At 45.0% G+C, this 20,269-nt stretch overlaps 1 protein-coding gene across 3 annotated transcripts in view; it reads right to left on the reverse strand.

Moving 5' to 3' along the window:
• The window catches only part of SPOCK1 (SPARC (osteonectin), cwcv and kazal like domains proteoglycan 1), a 600,902-nt gene that overhangs the window by 102,940 nt on the left and 477,693 nt on the right, over positions 1-20,269 (reverse strand). For all 3 annotated transcript variants that reach the window (XM_088023618.1, XM_028103674.2, XM_088023617.1), the window contains one exon: positions 2,533-2,647. In XM_088023618.1, coding sequence (XP_087879744.1) covers positions 2,533-2,647 — 115 coding nt within the window. The remainder of the gene's footprint in view (positions 1-2,532; positions 2,648-20,269) is intronic.

The following is a 20,269-nucleotide window of genomic DNA, read 5'->3' on the forward strand; positions in this document are numbered from 1 at the left end:
TGTCAAATCAAAGGAAAAGGTCAGCCCTCCCTCCGCTGTGTGCAGGTAAAATGTTATTAAGTTCACTGTTGCATTTCATATCATGACCCCGGGGACTTATCACTGCCTTCACTGCCCATAATATATTCTTATCCCCCAGGTGAACATTGATCAAATCTGTATTAAAGAGTTAAGCGTTATACCCTGATAGGGGAGTATAGTCTCCTCCATGAGGATGTTGTTGCATATGTAGTAAGTTAACGACAGCCACCTGGTCTTATCAGCACTTAGTTTCCGCTTCCCCCTCATGCCTGTATAAAAACTCCACAGTAAGTCACAGCCCAGAAAGTGGGTCTTAAACCAAGGAGGACAGAGCCTCAGGCAAAGAACTGTACCCAGTTTGATCGATACCTCAAGTAACAGACTCATCATTGCAAGCTTCCAAGGTGATATTTCTTAGACAAGTGCCAGATGATGTGAGACACAGTGTGGAGTTCCAGAGCTCCTTCCCATGCAGAGGCAGAGGACTTCATAAAAGCAAACCACTGACCCAAGAGCCAGTGGAACAAAAAATAATTACAAACGACTAAAAGAACTGATGAAGGAAATATAATTTGCATTACTTGTTTTGGAATACTGTTGTTAGTACTTTTTTATTGTTGTCATTTCTGATGAGTGTATGAAGCCCCTTCTCATTCTTCCTGATTTATCTCTTACTATTAACCTAGTAGTTCACCTTTTTCAAATATTTTCAAATGAAACACTTTTAAATGGCATTCCTGTTCTCACTGACCTTTCAGGATTCTCGAACAATACTCTTCTCTAAGTCTCTTTGCTGTTTAATGGCAATGCAGTAATTTGCAAAGGTTCAGTAAGAATCATAATTAAACAAATGCATGGTATAGGCAAGGCCATACCTGGAGTGTCATATTTGAGAGTGAACCTCATTTAATCAGGTGTGACAAGTCTACCATTAAGAGATAAGCACTGGGGTGCCTGGCTGGCTCAGTCAGGAGAGCATACTATTCTTTATCTCTGAGTCGGGGGTTCAAGCCCCATGTTGGGCATACAGTTTATTTAAAAAAAAGAAGAAGAAGAAGAAAGAAGGAAAGAAACAGGCATTGTACTTCATGTAGAGACCTCCCATGAAACCAATCTGTTACCTTACCATGGCAAATCAGGAAGCCTGAGCAGATTTGGGGCCCCTGAGGAGAGGTGAATTCACCCCCTTGTAGAGATACCACAGGCAAAATGGTGGAGGTGACTTTCTTGGTTTGGCTTCCTCACCTCCGAATAGAAAAGTAAATAAAACCAGTAAATAATATATCCAGAATAATACAGACTATTGAAACTTCCTCAGATTATTAAGAAATCCCCAGACAGAAGTGAATTTTCTGGGTCTTGTAGTGTCTTCACACCACAGGGCTTTAGGTTTTCAGACGATACTCCAAGGGGGCACATGTACATGAATGAACATTTCTTACTGCAATTATATAAATGAATCAGGCCCAAATACGGGGAGATCAGCCTTTTGCTAATCAAGAGGAATTTATGGGGATTAGCTGTGATCCTAGCACTGGTTTACAAGGTCCTTCCACATTCTCAGCCAGACCTTCCAAAGAGCATCTTAACACAGTATTCCTGTGATCGCCACCATGAACAAGGCACATTCAAGCATCTTCACCTATGTGCCCTGGAAAAGGCAATACGACCTACAAAGAGGGGAATGCATGAATGCACACACCCTAATCACCCTCTCCCATTACCAAAACACCTGAGAAGAGACATGTGTGCACGTGCGCACACACACTCATTCACGCACTGAAACATGCAACATTTTCCGTGGAACAGCAGCTACCACGGAGAAAGCCCAGCCCCACAGAAGGCAGATGCAAACTTTCATCTTGGCTCTCATTAAGGAAGGCTCAAAAGTGGGCCAAGGCCAGAGGGACAGCCTTACTTTCTCCATCAATGAAACATCCAAATAAGGCCAACCTTCCCTGCCCCTCTCAGCCATGGGAGAGAAACAGCCGGCCCTGGAGAGTTTTTCTCCTTCCGTGCGTCCCCTGGCTCCGTGCTGCAATCCGAGCAGAATATATTAATGAAGAAATGCCTTTTGGAGGGTGGAAGACTCTCCACTCTTGTGACCTCTCTGCAGTCTCTGTTTTGAAACGCAGCCTTGAGAAGTTCAAAGGACTTAGAGATTCAAGATCAGGGAGGCCCAAGACGCACCCCAGGGTGGGCTGTGGTCTGAGATGCGAACAAACCTGCCCTTCTCGTGTCACAGCTGACATGACCTCTGAAAGAACCTAGTGCATATCCTGGTCTCATAGAATTATCTTCCAAGACTCTTAGCTCTTCTTTTTCTTTTTAATGATAGCTGAAGGCAGTTCAGTTTCAAGTCCCTACACAAGCTGGAGTACTTGCCACGTCCCTCCGTTTCCCCTCATGTGGGCTCAAACAGCTTTGTTAACCGCCAGCTTCCTAGCATGGGGGGCAGAGCTTGGCCACGTCAGCCTCGCTCCAGGGGGTCTCCTGCAATTCCCCACTCACCATTCTTTTCTGTCTTGTGTTTTGGTGGCTCAGGCTCCGGAAGACATGGACAGGGCCCGTCACAGAGGATGGTGAGGCTTTTTCCAGTGGAACAAGCATGGAACTCCAACTTGCACTGCAAAAGAGAGACAAAAGAGGCTTTAAGAATGCAGCTGAGCAAAAGGAAACAGTCAAGGAAACCAAAAGACAACCGACAGAATGGGAGAAGATATTTGCAAATGACATATCAGACAAAGGGCTAGTATCCAAAATCTATAAAGAACTTCTCAAACTCAACACCCAAAGAACAAATAATCCAATCAAGAAATGGGCAGAAGACATGAACAGACATTTTTCCAAAGAAGACATCCAAATGGCCAACAGACACATGAAAAAGTGCTCCACATCGCTTGGCATCAGGGAAATCCAAATCAAAACCTCAATGAGATAACACCTCACACCAGTCAGAATGGCTAAAATGAACAAGTCAGGGAACGACAGATGTGGGCGGGGATGCGGAGAAAGGGGAACCCTCCTGCACTGTTGGTGGGAATGCAAGCTGGTGCAACCACTCTGGAAAACAGTATGGAGGTTCCTCAAACAGTTGAAAATAGAGCTACCATATGATCCAGCAATTGCACTACTGGGTATTTACCCCAAAGATACAAATGTAGGGATCCGAAGGGGTACGTGCACCCCAATGTTTAGAGCAGCAATGTCCACAATAGCCAAACTGTGGAAAGAGCCTAGATGTCCATCAACAGATGAATGGATAAAGAAGATGTGGTGTACACACACACACACACACACACACACACACACACACACACACACACACACACACACACAGTGGAATACTATGCAGCCATCAAAAATGAAATCTTGTCATTTGCAACGACATGGATGGAACTAGAGGATATAATGCTAAGAGAAATAAGTCAATCAGAGAAAGACATGTATCATAGGACCTCACTGATATGAGGGATTCTTAACCTCAGGAAACAAACTGAGGGTTGCTGGAGTGGTGGGGGTGGGAGGGATGGAGGCTGGGTGGTAGACATTGGGGAGGGTATGTGCTACAGTGAGCTCTGTGAATTGTGTAAGACTGATGAATCACAGACCTGTACCTCTGAAACAAATAATACATTATATGTTTAAAAAAATAAAAGTAGTAGGAAGGGAAAAAGGAAGGGGGGAAAATCAGGGGGAGACAAACCATGAGAGACGATGGACTCTGAGAAACAAACTGAGGGTTCTAGAGGGGAGGGGGGGTGGGGGGATGGGTTAGCCCGGTGATGGGTAGTAAAGAGGGCACGTATTGAATGGAGCACTGGGTGTTATACGCAAACAATGAATCATGGAACACTACATCAAAATAATAAATAAACAAATAATAAATAAATAAATAAATAAATAAATAGGAGGGAATAAAAAAAGAATGAAGCCGAGCAGAGCCCCACATGGCTTCCCTCGGAAGTGGCCACTTCCACTCCAACCAGGTAGGCTCATGGGAGCAAAGACAGAGAAGGAAGGAGTGCATCTCAGGTCAAGGTCCGAATGGCAGAAAGCTGAATAAGAAATGGCCTTTTATGTCTTTCCAAATGCATAGGGTAACATCTAGGATCACTGCAGAGCACTGTGGTGCTTACTTTAGTCAATGATAAGTGCAACTGTAACTATTAACAGAAGTATTTTTTTTTAAAGATTTTATTTATTTATTCATGAGAGACAGAGACAGAGAGAGAGAGAGGCAGAGGGAGAAGGCGGCTCCCCAAGGAGCAGGGAGCCCGACGCAAGATCCGATCCCAGGACCCAGGGATCACGACCCAAACTGAAGGCAGACGCCCAACCATCTGAGCCACCCAGGCACCCTGGTAACAGAAGTATTCACCTGAAACAACATCTCAGAGTCCCAGGGGTCCACAAAGGCCCACCCCACAGCAGAAGGGCACCTCCCCCTGTGTCCTTACTCCTAACATAGGGTGCTTCTGCCCCAGTGCAGTGATCCTAGGCCCTCTCAGCTGCTCACATGCTCTCCCTGGGCATGGAGGCAGAGTAACCACCTGGTTAGCACCCCAGATGGTGTATATGAGGCCCAGCCTCGACCCATCTGGAACAAGCAAGGAGTGACTGCTTTTGCTTCAACTATCCCAAACCTGAGTGCTACCCAGTCGTTCCCCCAGAGGATGCCTGTACGTGTGTCTAGCCTGGGACTGGGTGCAAGCACCCATTTAATTCTCAGATTCAGTGGTGAAGTCCAAAAGCCAGCATCTCTTCTCTTCAACCCTGATCAGCCACACTAGTAGTGTTTTGGCCACTTTCTGCCAGTTTCACTCTTTCCACCACTTTTATCGTCAAGTCTCAATGGATTCAGAACACGGGCCAGAAAGGATGTTATTTATAGGTGCAAAAGAGTACAACAATTAACGGTATTTTTAGGATCCTGACATCTAAGGATTAAGAAACAGACTCAGACAAGTTAAATAACCCATGAAATATCATGATGATCATTCAGGGTGGATTCCAAACCATGTCTGAGTGCAGGGCTAGGCACTTGCTGGTCCCACATCACTGGTCCTGCCACGTGGACGGCCTTGAGAGAGCAGACATCCCATACGGTACCCCAGGTTGCTACTGGCCTGGATCTCAGTTGTCTGACACTTCATTCCTTTTCCAATTACACAATTCTCAGGATCCAGGCCTGCATGTAATCAGCCTTCTGCTAAGGCCCACGGGCCCAGAACCATGTTTGTATCTGGTGGAGGTTCCAAGGAAGAGGAGACAGGCAAAATTTACTAAGCACCCACTTTGTGTGTGGTTCTTGTCAGGGGCCGTGGGGAATCTTTTAAAAGAAAAAATAGAGATACAGTCCTTGCCCTTGGAAAACACACATGCGTACTTCTGAAAAGCCCACTAGCATTTGCAAAGCAACATGCCTGAGGACAGATGAATACCGGCTCATCGAGAAGGCTGAGCTATTCAGTCCCCGTCCTGATTACAAACCGAGGGCAAGAGTGCTTCAAACCTGGCTCTAAACATCCTGGAGGCACTCTGGGTAACTCCAGCTGTCCCCCACACGGTCGCCAGCCTCACGGAGAAAGCACGACAAGACAAACCTACAGGTGATGACTTCCCCTCGATGCAACCGCCTTCTATACGGACTTATTAGGCGTCTAGTATGTGCCCAGGGTGGCTGGAGGGGTGGTGGGGACTGGAGGAAAGGCAGCCACGGCCCAGGCCTCCAACCTCAACAGACTTCATGAGGAGGCACAAAAGAGCACATCCCTCTAAAGCCATGTGGCCAGGACTGTGAAGTGGGCAGGAGTCATGTGTATGGAGGGATGTGGCACAAAAAGCCCCACAGGAACGGGATGGGCCTGCTGCCAGCCAGATGGACAGAACGCATGCCAAGAGGAAGCCTGGAAGGGGGCAGGGGGGATGTCTGTGTAAGAAGCTTCTTCTTAAATCCTGCAGCCTGTATGCATGTGCCCAGGGCTAGAGAGAAGACCACGGTGGCCAGTTCTGCCTCCTTCCTCCGCCCCACTGCTCTGGAACAATCCTGCTTCAGTTCTCAAACTATTTCTCAACAGAATCCCCAAAGCTAACCTAGGGGCAACAATATATTTATATATGAAAATTTATTTTGTAAAGCCAAAACTTAATACAGTATTACTTACTCTAAAGCCTTATCCTACTGTTACTAGAATTGCCTGTTCGGATCTATGACAGACTGTAATACTCTTCCCAGACATTCTCTGGCCTCCCTGAAAGAGGAATCTCTGCTCCGCTCACTGCCCCGGGGCAGGGGGTTGGGGGGCGGGGGAGTGGGCTTCCCCTCCCCACGGACATCAGTCTTGGCCACGTGACTTGCACTCTCTGGGGACTGTGAGTAGGCGTGACAGGCCAGGGTTGAGCAGGTCTTTTAAGAACCACGGCTTACTTTTATCACCTCTCTTGCCGTTCCCCCCACCATGAATACGACATAAATCACGTAAAGACTGATCCTCTGGCCTGGGGCCCAGAGGGAAGGGCGGAGGGCAAGGACCAGAGCTGCAGCTAACCTGCAGGGAATACACAACATGCACAAGGAGGTAATGGTTGCTGGCTGCCGTAAGCCACTTATGTTTGGGGATCCTCTGCGAGCACAGCATGACTTCCGACTACACCGTGAGGTCCTTATACCTGGAAAAAGTCTAAGTCACTGTCTTATCCCGGGCACACAGTAGGTGTTCAGCAAACAGATGCTCAAGGATACAGGCAGAAGGTGGTGGTGCTCCCCGGGCTCCTCCAGGCCTCTGTTGTGGTCCCCAGCAGCGACCACCCACCCACACAAGGAATGCAGGTGCTGGAGCTCGGGATGTTCCCAGTGAAGCATCCTTGACCCACACCTGCTGCCTGAGTCCTCTCTGCGAGCTCCATGTCCAGCACTCGGCCTTCCAGCCTCCCGGCTCACCCCCATCCATCGCTGGAGTCGGGATCTTGTCCATCTGCTTCCCAGATGCCCAGAACACTCGTTCCCCTGGGGGGCCTGGCATCGCCTGAGTGTCCCTGTGGACTGTAACTCTAGTAACTCTGCTTCCCTGGTTGGCCCCAGAACCCCCTCTCGTGGACAGCTGCTGTGGCAATCTGCGGAGGCAACTGGGCGTCCTCCCAGACCCTGTGGAGGTGCCACCAGAGAAAACAAGATTTATCTGCACCAGTGGAAACCCATGTTTCAAGGGCACAGGTCCACCTTTTTATCTTCCAGGACAGTATGTAGTATGTGGCATTTAAATGAAGCTCGAAGGACTAGAATTCCATTTTTTATAAAGCTCAACACACGCTACTTAGAAATACATATCTATGTGTACATATATATGGGGGTTGGTTGACAAATACCAAGACAGGGGCGACCTCTGGGGCAGAGGCAGGAGGATGGCATCAGACAGGAGCCCAGAAAAACACTGTGAAAATGGAAGAGTGGTTTATTTCCCAAAGCTTAGTGGTAGATTCTGAGGCTTTGGTTGCTGGGCTTGGCAACTTATAAGACATTTACATTTATGTATCAAATATTTCACGATAAAATATAAAACAAAGTTGACAGGCGTCTATCAAAGTGACAACCAAGCTCTACCCATGCCTCCCAGGACCTGTCGCTAAGAGGACTAAATGAGAGCACATGTGGGTACCTGCAGGCAAGGGGAGAGGGCACCAGGCTCTGAGCCTGAGTTCTGGACTGTCGCTGGGTAGGGGCCTCCTCAGGGCACCTCACGCATGTCCCCTTCCCAGAGCACTTCACTAAGTCCCACCCTCTCTCCCCGAGACTCTTGCTAGGGAAGAACAGTTACAGAGGCCGAAAGGTGGTCACTGCACCAGCCTTCCTTACAGGGGCCAGGTAACTTCCAAAGTGCAGCACTTCCAACTAGACTGGGCCGCATTGACCAAGGCCTTCACGCCGGGCGATGGCCTCCAACACCTTCTCCCAACCTGCAGGCCACAGGTGCTCAGGAAAGCCCTGGCCATTCACCTGCAATCCGAAGGGGAGAAAACGCACAGAGCTGGCTGGGCTCTGCAGAAGTGTGCCCTGTGCTGTGTACGTACCCATGCTGAAAACACTCGGCAGGTGTGCTGGCCCTTTGGTATAGGGCTACCAAGAGAAGGGGGCCGAGAGAAAAAGAGGCAGCTCCTGGTACTTTTCCCATGCGGCGATCCCATGAATAGGCTCCTGGCCCAGCAGACACTGGGCTCCCACCTATCAGGACAGGTGCAGCCTCCCCTGGCAAAGAGGCAGCAGGACCGGAGCGTGAGAGTGCAAACTCCCCTACAGAGATGTGGGGAGGGAGACCCAAGTGGCTCCTGACATGACAGAGACGGCACTTGTTCCTTTCCACCATGACAAAGGCTCCAGAATCGCCGCACCTTCTCTTCCACAGTGCTGAGAGCTGCAAGTGCAAGCTGGCAAAATCACGGAGAGTGATTTGTTGGCAGTAAGGACGTGCTCGGGTGGCACTTACCGGCTCCCTCCACCCCTGCCCCAGAGGTACTAGGGACGCAGGCCGTCTGCCTGCACCTGCCAGGCTCTGGTGACCTGTGTCACGACAGTGTCTGCAGAGCTCCAACTTAAACAGGGTAGACTGGGAGCCTACTCCTTAGAGTCTGTGGCTTGGAGGGGGAAAAGCAACAAAACAAAACAACAATTAAAAACAACTACAAAATGGCATTCTTGGGAACTGATAAAGGAACACCCATAAATTTTTTTTTTTTTTTTTTTTTGGAAAAAACTGTGGGGAGAGAAGAGGAGGAGAGAGGTATAAATGAATTTTTTGTATTTAGGGTAGAGAGCCGGTCAGTTACTCCAAGCTCCCAAAGAGCCAAGGCTGCAGGCAGGCCCAGGAACTCCTCCACCCAAAGGGGAAAGCGACACACTGAACAAATGTAAAGACCCCTCAGGGGGTCAAAGCGGCCTGTGGGGGAGAGCCCTGCCAACCCTGACCCGTATCAGAAGTGGGTCTAAGCAGAGAGGAGTCACCACTGCCCTGGCCCCCACTTACGCTCTAGAAGAGACAACTTCGCACCTTGTGTTAGGTATTGAATTATATCCCTCCTAAACGATATTTGGAAGTCCTAACCCCCAGGACCTTAGAGGGTCTTTACAGAGACAATCAACTTAAAAGGACCTCAAAAATTTTTAATAAAAGCCCACTTTAAATTAGAGGAAAAGCCCATCTAACATTAAAAGTATATTAATGTAGAGGGGGCGGAGCAAGATGACGGAGGAGTAGGAGACCTAGATTTCGTCTGGTCTCAGGAATTCAGCTGAATAGGGATCAAACCATTCTGAACACCTACGAACTCAACAGGAGACCGAAGAAGAGAGTAGCAACAACTCTCTGAACAGAGAAGCGACCACTTACTGGAAGGTACCACGTGCGGAGAAGTGAATCCGAGGCAATATTCGGGAGGATAGACGGCGGGGGAGGGGCCTCCATCGGCCGCTTCTGACAAGTGCTAGAGCCGCGGAGCACAAAATCGGAACTTTTAGAAGTTGGCTCCGCGGAGGGACGTCGCTCCAGTGGTAAGCGGGGGGTGGAATCCGCGTGGGACAGTGTGGTCTCAGGACCCTCGGGGTCACAGAAAGACCGGGGGTGCCTGAGTGCGACAGAGCTCCCAGGGATCGGAGCAGGGAAGCTGGCTGCAGAGACGGAGCCGAGGCGCGGGCTCTCAGCTCGGGGTTGCCATAAACTGTGATCCGCGGCCCAGTCGGACCACTGCTCCTCCAGCAGGGACCCAACAAGCGGCAGAGCCGGGGAGACTCCCCTTCCTCCCCTGGGAGTAGCGGCGCGGGAGCGCACCACATACTGGGTTTGGAGACTCCACACCAAGTCCGGTGCCAGAGATAGAAACGCTCGGTCACAGGCCGGGTGAGCACGGAGTGCGGCCAGAGACCGGGGACACGGGAGTGACTGACTGTTTTTCTCTGCGGGCTCACAGAGGAGCGGGGCCCCAACTTCTCGGCTCCTCCGGGCGGAGATTGGGAGGCCACCAGTTTCACTCTCATCCTCCAAAGCTGTACCGAGAGCTTGCAGGGAACAAAAGCTCCCGAGAGCAAACCCAAGCAGATTGCTTAGCCCGGACCGACAAGGGCGGGGCAATTCCGCCTCCGGCAAAGACATGTGGGAACCACGGCAACAGGCCCCTCCCCCAGAAGATCAGCACGAACAGCCAGCCGAGACCAAGTTTACCCATCAAGGAGAACCAGAGAACTCCAGCGCTAGGGGAATACTGCACATAGAATTCATGGCTTTTTTACCATGATTCATTAGTTTTTCGAAGTTAATTTTTTTAACTTTTTTTTTTTAATTTTTCCTTTTCCCTTTTTCTACCAACATCTTATCAGTCCCTTTTTTAAAAAAACATTTTTTATTTTTCATTTTTAGAGTCATATTTTATCCCTTCATAGTAGTTACTTTGGCATATAAATATAAGTTGTTCTCTCTTTAAAATTTTGAGATACAGTTTCTTCTAACAGATCAAAATATACCCTAAATCACTAGGGTATGGCTTTGTTCTAGTCCCCTGACTGATCACATTCTCTCCCTTTTTTCTTTTTTCTTAAATCTTCTTTCTTTTTCAAACAACTTCTTATCAATTCCTTTTATAAAATCTTTTATAATTTTCATCTTTCCAGTCATCTTCCATCCCTTCATTGTATCAACCCTTGATTTGTACATATATAACTCCTTCTTCCTTTAAAATTTTAGCAGGCACTTTCTTCTAACAGACCAAAATATGCCCAAAATCTAGTGTGTGGCACTGATCTATGCACAAGCCTAATCATATTTGATCATATTCTGTTTTTTTTCTCTTGTTCTGTTTTTATCTTCTTCTTTTTCCTTTTTTTTTCTCTTTCTTTTTTCTTTCTTTCCCTTTCCCCTGGTTTCAGGTCTTTTCTGATTTGTATAGAGTATATTTGCTGGGGACGTTGTTACCTTGTTAGCATTTTGTTCTCTCATTCATCTATTCTCCTCTGGACAAAATGACAAGACAAAAAAAAATCACCTGACCAAAAAGAACAAGAGGTAGTACTGTCTGCCAGGGACCTACTCAATATGGACATTAGTACGATGTCAGACCTAGAGTTCAGAATCATGACTTTAAAGATACTAGCTGGGCTTGAAAAAAGCATGGAAGTTATTAGAGAAACCCTTTCTGGAGAAATAAAAGAACTAAAATCTAACCAAGTCGAAAACAAAAAGGCTATTAATGAGGTGCAATCAAAAATGGGGGCACTAACTGCTAGGATAAATGAGGCAGAAGAGAGAATCAGCGATATAGAAGACCAAAAGATGGAAAATAAAGAGGCTGAGAAAAAGAGAGAGAAACAAATACAGGATCACGAGGGCAGAATTCAAGAGATAAGCGATACCATAAGACGAAACAACATTAGAATAATTGGGATCCCAGAAGAAGAAGAAAGAGAGAGGGGGACAGAAGGTATATTGGAGCAAATTATAGCAGGGTACTTCCCTAATGTGGGGAAGGAAACAGGCATCAAAATCCAGGAGGCACAGAGAACCCCTCTCAAAATCAATAAAAATACGTCAACACCTCATCTAATAGTAAAACTTACGAGTCTCAGAGACAAAGAGAAAATCCTGAAAGCACCTCCAGAGAAGAGATATGTAACCTACAATGGTAGAAACATTAGATTGGCAACAGACCTATCCACAGAGATCTGGCAGGCCAGAAAGGACTGGCATGGTATCTTCAGAGCACTAAACGAGAAAAATATGCCGCCAACAACACTATATCCAGCTAGGCTGTCATTGAAAATAGAAGGAGAGATAAAAGGCTTCCAGGACAAACAAAAACTAAAGGAATTTGCAAACATGAAACCAGCCCTCCAAGAAATATTGAAAGGGGTCCTCTAAGCAAAGAGAGAACCTAAAAGCAGCATAGATCAGAAAGAAACACAGACAATAGACAGTAACAGTCACCTTACAGGCAATACAATGGCACTAAATTCATACCTTTCAATAGTTCCCCTGAATGTAAATGGGCTCAATGCCCCAATCAAAAGACACAGGCTATCAGATTGGATTAAAAAACAAGACCCATCGATATGCTGTCTGCAAGAGACTCATTTTAGACCCAAAGACACCCCAGATTGAAAGTGAGGGGGTGGAAAACCATTTACCATGCTAATGCACACCAAAAGAAAGCTGGGGTGGCAATCCTTATATCAGACAAATTAGATATTAAAACAAAGAGTGTAATAAGAGATGAGGAAGGACACTATAACCTACTTAAGGGGTCTATCCAACAAGAAGATCTAACAATTGTAAATATCTATGCCCCGAACATGGGAGCAGCCAATTATATAAGGCAATTAATAAAAAAAGCAAAGAAACACATTGACAACAATACAATACTAGTGGGGGACTTTAACACCCCCCTGACTAAAAGGGACAGATCATCTAAGCAAAAGATCAACAAGGAAATAAAGACTTTAAATGAAACACTGGACCAAATGGACTTTACAGACATATTCAGAACATTCCATCCCAAAGCAACGGAATACACATTCTTCTCTAGTGCCCATGGAACATTCTCCAGAAGAGATCACATCCTAGGTCACAAATCAGGTCTCTGCCAGTACCAAAAGATTGGGATTATTCCCTGCATATTTTCAGACACAATGCTTTGAAACTAGAACTCAATCACAAGAGGAAAGTCGGAAAGAACTCAAATACATGGAGGCTAAAGAGCATCCTACTAAAGAATGAATGGGTCAACCAGGAAATTAAAGAAAAATTTTAAAAATTCATGGAAACCAATGAAAAGGAAAACACAACTGTTCAAAATCTTTGGGATACAGCAAAGGCAGTCCTGAGAGGAGAGTATATAGCAATACAAGCCTTTCTCAAGAAATAAGAAAGGTCTCAAATACACAACCTAACCCTACACCTAAAGGAGCTAGAGAAAAAACAGCAAATAAAGCCTACACCCAGCAGGAGAAGAGAAATAATAAAGATCAGAGCAGAAATCAATGAACTAGAAACCAAAAGAACAGTAGAACAGATCAACGAAACTAGGAGCTGGTTCTTTGAAAGAATTAAAAGACTGATAAACCCCTGGCCAGACTTATCCAAAAGAGAAAGGACCCAAATCAACAAAATCATGAATGAAAGAGGAGAGATCACAACCAACACCAAAGAAATACAAATAATTGTAAGAACATACTATGAGCAATTTTATGCCAGCAAATTAGATAACATGGAAGAAATGAGTGCATTCCTAGAGATGTATCACCTACCAAAATTGAACCAGGAAGAAATAGAAAACCTGAACAGACCTCCTATAACCGCTAAGGAAATTGAAGCAGTCATCCAAAATCTCCAAAGAAACAGAAGCCCAGGGCCAGATGGCTTCCCAGGGGAATTCTATCAGACATTTCAAGAAGAATTATAACTATTCTCCTGAAACTGTTCCAAAAAATAGAAATGGAAGGAAAACTTCCAAACTCATTTTATGAGGCCACCATTACCTTGATCCCCAAACCAGACAAAGACCCCATCAAAAAGGAGAATTACAGACCAATATCCCTGATGAACATGGATGCAAAAATTCTCACCAAAATACTAGCCAGTAGGGATCCAACAGTACATTAAAAGGATTATTCACCACGACCAAGTGGGATTTATCCCTGGGCTGCAAGGTTGGTTCAACATCCGCAAATCAATCAACGTGATGCAATACATTAACAAAAGAAAGAACAAGAATCATATGATCCTCTCAATAGATGCACAAAAAGCTTTTGACAAAGTACAGTACCCTTTCTTGATCAAAACTCTTCAGAGTATAGGGATAGAGGGTACATACCTCAATATCATAAAAGCCATCGATGAAAAACCTACAGCAAATATCATTCTCAATGGGGAAAAGCTAAGGTCAGGAACGCGGCAGGGATGTCCACTATCACCACTGCTATTCAACATAGTATTAGAAGTCCTAGCCAAGCAATCAGACAACAAAAAGAAATCAAAGGCATCCAAATCGGCAAAGAGGAAGTCAAACTCTCACTCTTTCCAGATGATATGATACTGTATGTGGAAAACCCAAAAGACTCCACCCCAAAACTGCTAGAACTCATACAGGAATTCAGTAAAGTAGCAGGATATAAAATCAATGCACAGAAATCAGTGGCATTCCTATACACCAACAACAAGACAGAAGAGAGACAAATCAAGGAGTCAATCCCATTTACAATTGCACCCAAAACCATAAGATACCTAGGAATAAATTTAACCAAAGAGGCAAAGGATCTGTACTCAGAAAACTATAAAATACTCAGGAAAGAAATTGAAGAACACACAAATGGAAAACCGTTCCATGCTCATGGATTGGAAGAACATTGTGAAGATGTCAATGCTACCTAGAGCAATCTACACATTCAATGCAATCCCCATCCAAATACCATCCACTTTTTTCAAAGAAATGGAAAAAAGAATCCTAAAATTTGTATGGAACCAGAAGAGACCCTGAATAGCCAGAGGAATCTTGAAAAAGAAAAGCAAAGCTGGCGGCATCACAATCCCGGACTTCCAGCTCTATTACAAAGCTGTCATCATCAAGACATTATGGTACTGGCACCAAAACAGACACGTAGATCAATGGAACAGAATCGAGAGCCCAGAAATGGACCCTCAACTCTATGGTCAACTCATCTTTGACAAAGCAGGAAAGAATGTCCAATGGAAAAAAGACAGTCTCTTCAACAAATGGTGCTGGGAAAATTGGACAGCCACATGCAGAAGAATGAAACTGGACCATTTCCTTACACCACACACAAAAATAGACTCCAAATGGTTGAAAGACCTAAACGTGAGAGGGGAATCCATCAAAATCCTGAAGGAGAACACAGGCAGCAACCTCTTCGACCTCAGCCGCAGCAACTTCTTCCTAGAAACATCGCCAAAGGCAAGGGAAGCCAGGACAAAAATGAACTCTTGGGATTTCATCAAGATAAAAAGCTTTTACACAGCAAAAGAAACAGTGCACAAAACCAAAAGACATCCGACAGAATGGGAGAAAATAGTTGCAAATGACCTATCAGATAAGGAGCTAGTATCCAAAATCTATAAAGAACTTATCAAACTCAATACCCAAAGAACAAATAATCCAATCAAGAAATGGGCAGAAGACATGAACAGACATTTTTCCCAAGAAGACATCCAAACGGCCAACAGACACATGAAGAAGTGCTCCACATCGCTCAGCATCAGGGAAATTCAAATCAAAACCTCAATGAGATACCACCTCACACCAGTCAGAATGGCTAAAATTAACAAGTGAAGAAACGACAGATGTGGGCGGGCATGCAGAGAAAGGGGAATCCTCCTACACTGTTGGTGGGAATGCAAGCTGGTGCAGCCACTCTGGAAAACAGTATGGAGGTTCCTCAAACAGCTGAAAATAGAGCTACCATACGACCCAGCAATTGCACTAGTGGGTATTTACCACAAAGATACCAATGTAGGGATCCGAAGGGGTACGTGCTCCCCGATGTTTATAGCAGCAATGTCCACAATAGCCAAAGTGTGGAAAGAGCCCAGATGTCCATCGACAGATGAATGGATAAAGAAGAGGTGGTATATATACACCATGGAATATTATGCAGCCATCAAAAGGAATGAGATCTTGCCATTTGCAATGACGTGGATGGAACTGGAGGGTGTTATGCTGAGTGAAATAAGTCCATCAGAGGAAGACATGTATCATATGACCTCACTGATATGAGGAATTCTTAATCTCAGGAAACAAACTGAGGGTTGCTGGAGTGGTGGGGGGTGGGAGGGATGGGGTGGCTGGGTAACAGACATTGGGGAGGGTATGTGCTATGGTGAGCGTTGTGAATTGTTCATGACTGTTGAATCACAGATCTGTACTTCTGAAACAAATAATGCAATATATGTTAAGAAAAAAAAGAAGAAGACAGCAGGAGGGGAAGAATGAAGGGGAGTAAGTCGGAGGGCGAGATGAACCATGAGAGACGATGGACTCTGAAAAACAAACGGAGGGTTCTAGAGGGGAGGGGGGTGGGGGATGGGTTAGCCTGGTGATGGGTATTAAAGAGGGCACGTTCTGCGTGGAGCACTGGGTGTTATGCACAAACAATGAATCATGGAACACTACATCAAAAACTAATGATGTAATGTATGGTGATTAACATAACAATAAAAAATTTTTAAAAAATGAGCTCAATAGCGTGGGTCCTAATCCACTGTGAGTGCCACGCTTATACAAAGGGGAAAGTTGGACACAGAGACAGACCCGCATAGAGGGAAGACGGAGGAGTGACGCAGGGAGAAGAAAGCCACCTACAAAGAATGCCTGAGGCTGTGGGAAGCTAAGGACAAGGCAGAAGATAGATTCTCACTCGCCGCCTCAGAAGGAACCAACCTCGCCCTCACCTTGGCTTCCAACTTCTACCTCCAGGGCTGTGAGACAGTCCATTCCTATTGTTTGAGGCGCCCAGGTCGTGGTACTTTGTCAGTGCAGCCCTGGCAAACGAATACACCTTCCGCCCAGATGTTTAAAAAGAGACAGTCTCGAAGAACGAAACGAAGAAATGTCTCGTCTTGGGTTTATAGAACACAGACCTTTGTGCCAAGATGACTTAGTTCTCCGTGAAAGCAAGTAAAAAACCTGGAACAGCAGCTTTAGGATGTTGGGCAGGTGGACATATAGAACTTGGCCGAATACTATCAACTGTGACTCATGGGCAGAAATATGAAAAATTCAAGACTTTATAATGATTTTATGATCAAGTAGTGAAATAAATGATAAGCCCTAAGTATTTAAAGGAGGAAAGTGGGAAATTAACAACTTTTAAACAACTTTTCAACTTTGTACTGTAATCCATATTCGTAGGAACACAAAGAGAAACACGGATATAACCTCCTGAAGCTTCTATACCCCTTGACCTGCTGGGAGAGAAAGGTCTTCCCCAGTCCTCACAGAAACGCAGAAGATGGAGGGAGCCAAAGACTGTGCGAATGGGCAGAAATATTCAAAATGTTGACCTACTTAAAAATAAATGTGCTAGCAGATTTCCCAACCAATCTTTCCTTCCATTTTGCATAACACACCAACACGTCGGAATGAGTGACTGTTACTGCAAATGGCCAGTAAATCTTTCTCTTCTGTGATTTGTAAAGCAAAACTAATAACCTCTCTCTGGTTCACTGCTCACACAGGTCTCCACTGAGGACGTTTCTCCACCACCCCACACTCTTTGCTTTGCCTTGCATGCTTTGGGTATTATTTTTAACATTTTATTTAAATTGCATTCTCCACTCTATTTCATCAACCAATCATGTATTTTTAAACCAGACTGTTGACAGTTCACAGTTGACAATTTTGTTCACAGTTGATGAATTCTGATTTGTTTTTATTCCCCCAAAACCATGTTGAAGAAGCGGGGGGTGGGTAATCTCATGGCTCTGCCGGCTTTAATGAGTGGGCAGGAACTGAGCAGCTGCTGGCTACCCATGTTATTCCTGACAGACGGGAGAACATCTGTCCGTCTGTCTGGGGCTTGACTGTCCCTGTGGTCATGTGCAAGGAGGAGTAAAGAAAAACAAAAGAAGGGTCTTTGTGCTCATTCAGAGCTTTGCCAAACATGCATTCATGTGTGTGTTCCTTCTTGCATCCAACACATATTTACTGAGCACCTACTATGGGCCAGGCCCTGTACCAGGCTCCAAACCAACAAGGAAAAAACACTGTTGCCATGAAGTTTATACGGCAGGCGCGGATGAGGACCATAAAACAGCACAAAGGAGAATGAGAGAGAATAACGGGGAGGGGAGGGTATGTTACATGGGGTGATGAGGCAATCTGGCAAGATGACATCTGAGAAAAGAATTAAGTAAGCCATGCAGCCCTCTGGGGTAAGGGGATTCCAGGCAAAGCCCCCAAGGTAGAAGATGCTGACTGTACCTGACAGTCATCAAGGAAGCCCGTGTGCCTACAGAGGAGGGAGTGGGGGAGGGGGGAGAGCGGAAGGGACCATCTCAGCTGAATGCACGGAGGCCTATGTGTGACTCGGGGCTCCCCTACCACCCCCCCCCCGACACACACACATGCACACACTGCTCTGAGTTAAGGATTCCAAAGGAGGCAGAACCTTACACCTTAAAACCAAGTTGCTAAAAATGTGAGAAAGGAAAAGCTCGTCTTTACAGAAGAATGCCAGCTAAATAAATTGAGAAGGAATGCTAGAAATAGAAAATCATTTGGCAACTCCCCATGTAATAATTGAGTCAGGAAAGGATCGTTTGATGTTTATTAGAAATCGTGGGTAAAAGGAATTGGGGAATAGAACAATCACACGGTCTCCAAGGGCCACCCGCACAACACACACCTCATTACTAAAAGAGGAAAATGTACATTTTCATTAAAAATACATGGCAGTCACAACTTAATGCAGGGACTGAGGGGCCAATGTAGCACCAGCAGGGCTGTGAGACAGTAAATTCCTATTTTCCTAAATTCCCAGAGTGGGATCAGCTGATGTACCTCCTGCACAAGGAAGTACTACTCCACAGTAGTGCCTCCGAGGGATCAGGGCCAAAAATGCCTCACCCTCCATCTATTCGTTAGAGAACAAGTCTAAAGTTGAAGACATTTTATAAGATAAATGCCTGAACTTTCAAAAAAAAAAAAAAAACCAAAAAACCCTGGGGTGAGCGTGTGTCACTCTTCTAGGGATTAGAAGAAATTAAAAAGCTAGAACAAATGCAGTGGGTGAGGCTTGACCAGATCTTGAAAAACCACAATTATACAAAAGCTGCAAAAGACATTCTGGGAAAAAGTGCTGTGGTTTTAATGAGGGCTGCACATTAAGTGACATTACTGGGTTATTGTTCCCGTAGGTGTAATAATACCTATGAAAGTGGTCATATAGGAGGATGCCTGTTTCCTTAGGGGTGAGGTGTCTTAGCATCCGTAATTTATTTCTCAATGGTTCAAGGGGGAAAGCATGTAGGTTAGAGAGAGGGCGTGAATTTCACAAAACGTTCGCAACTGCCAAATCTCAGTGAGGGGTATGTAAGTACTCGTCGCTTTGTTTTTTAAATTCTTCCATATATTTAATAACTATTAAACCAATTTCTCCACATCCTCACAAATACTTGTTATTTCTTGTCTTTTTGATTCTAGCCACTCCGACAGGTATGTGGTGATAGCTCACTGTGGTTTTGATTTGCATTTCCATCATGATGAGTGATGTTGAGCATCTTTTCATGTTTCCCTTGACCATCTGGAGGTCTTCTTTGGAGAAATGTCTATTCAGGTCCTCTGCCCATTTTCCAGTTGGATTGGTTTTTGGTGTTAAGTTGTATGAGTTCTTTATGTATTTTGGATATTACCCCTAACTGGATATATCATTTGCACATATCTTCTCCCATTCAGTAGACCTCTGTGTTGTTTTGTTGATGGTTTCCCTTGCTGTGTGAAAGCTTTCTATTTTAGTGTAGTCCCAATAGTTTAATTTTGCTTTCATTTTCCTTGCCTGAGGAGACATATCCAAATGTTGGTGGGAATGCAAACTGGTACAGCCACTGTAAAAAACAGTGTGGAGGTTCCTCAAAAAATTAAAGATAGAATTACCATGCAATGCAGTATATTCACTATTGGGTAGTTACCCAAAGAAAGGGAAAACACTAATTTGAAAAGATACAGGCATTCCCATGTTTTCTGCAGTGTTATTTACAATAGCCAAAATAAGGAAGCAACCCAAGTGTCCATTGAAAGATGAATGGATAAAGAAGATGCAGTGCTATGTATGTACACACACACACACACACACACACACGCATACACACAACGGAATATTACTCAGCCACAAAAACAATGAGATCTTGCCATTTGTAACATGCGTGGACCTAGAGGGTCTAATGCTAAGTGAACTAAGTCAGCAGAGAAAGGGAAATACCATATAATTTCACTCGTATAAACAAATGATGAAAAAAAGAGACAAAAAGAAAAAAAAAACCTCTAAATACAAAGAACAAACTGGAGGTTACCAGGGGAAGGTCATTAGGGGATGGATGAAACAGGTGAAGGGGACTAAGCACACTTATCATGATGAGCCCTGAGTAATGTATGGAATTACTGAATCACATTATACACTTGAAACTAATCTAACACTGTATGTTAATTAATACTCCAATTAAAAAATTATTAAACCAAAAGCTGGAGAAAAATAAATGTA

The sequence above is a fragment of the Eumetopias jubatus genome, unplaced genomic scaffold, assembly GCF_037043125.1.
Source record: "Eumetopias jubatus isolate StellerSeaLion01/CBP00866 unplaced genomic scaffold, mEumJub1_p1.0 scaffold_5, whole genome shotgun sequence".
Classification (NCBI taxonomy): Eukaryota; Metazoa; Chordata; class Mammalia; order Carnivora; family Otariidae; genus Eumetopias; species Eumetopias jubatus.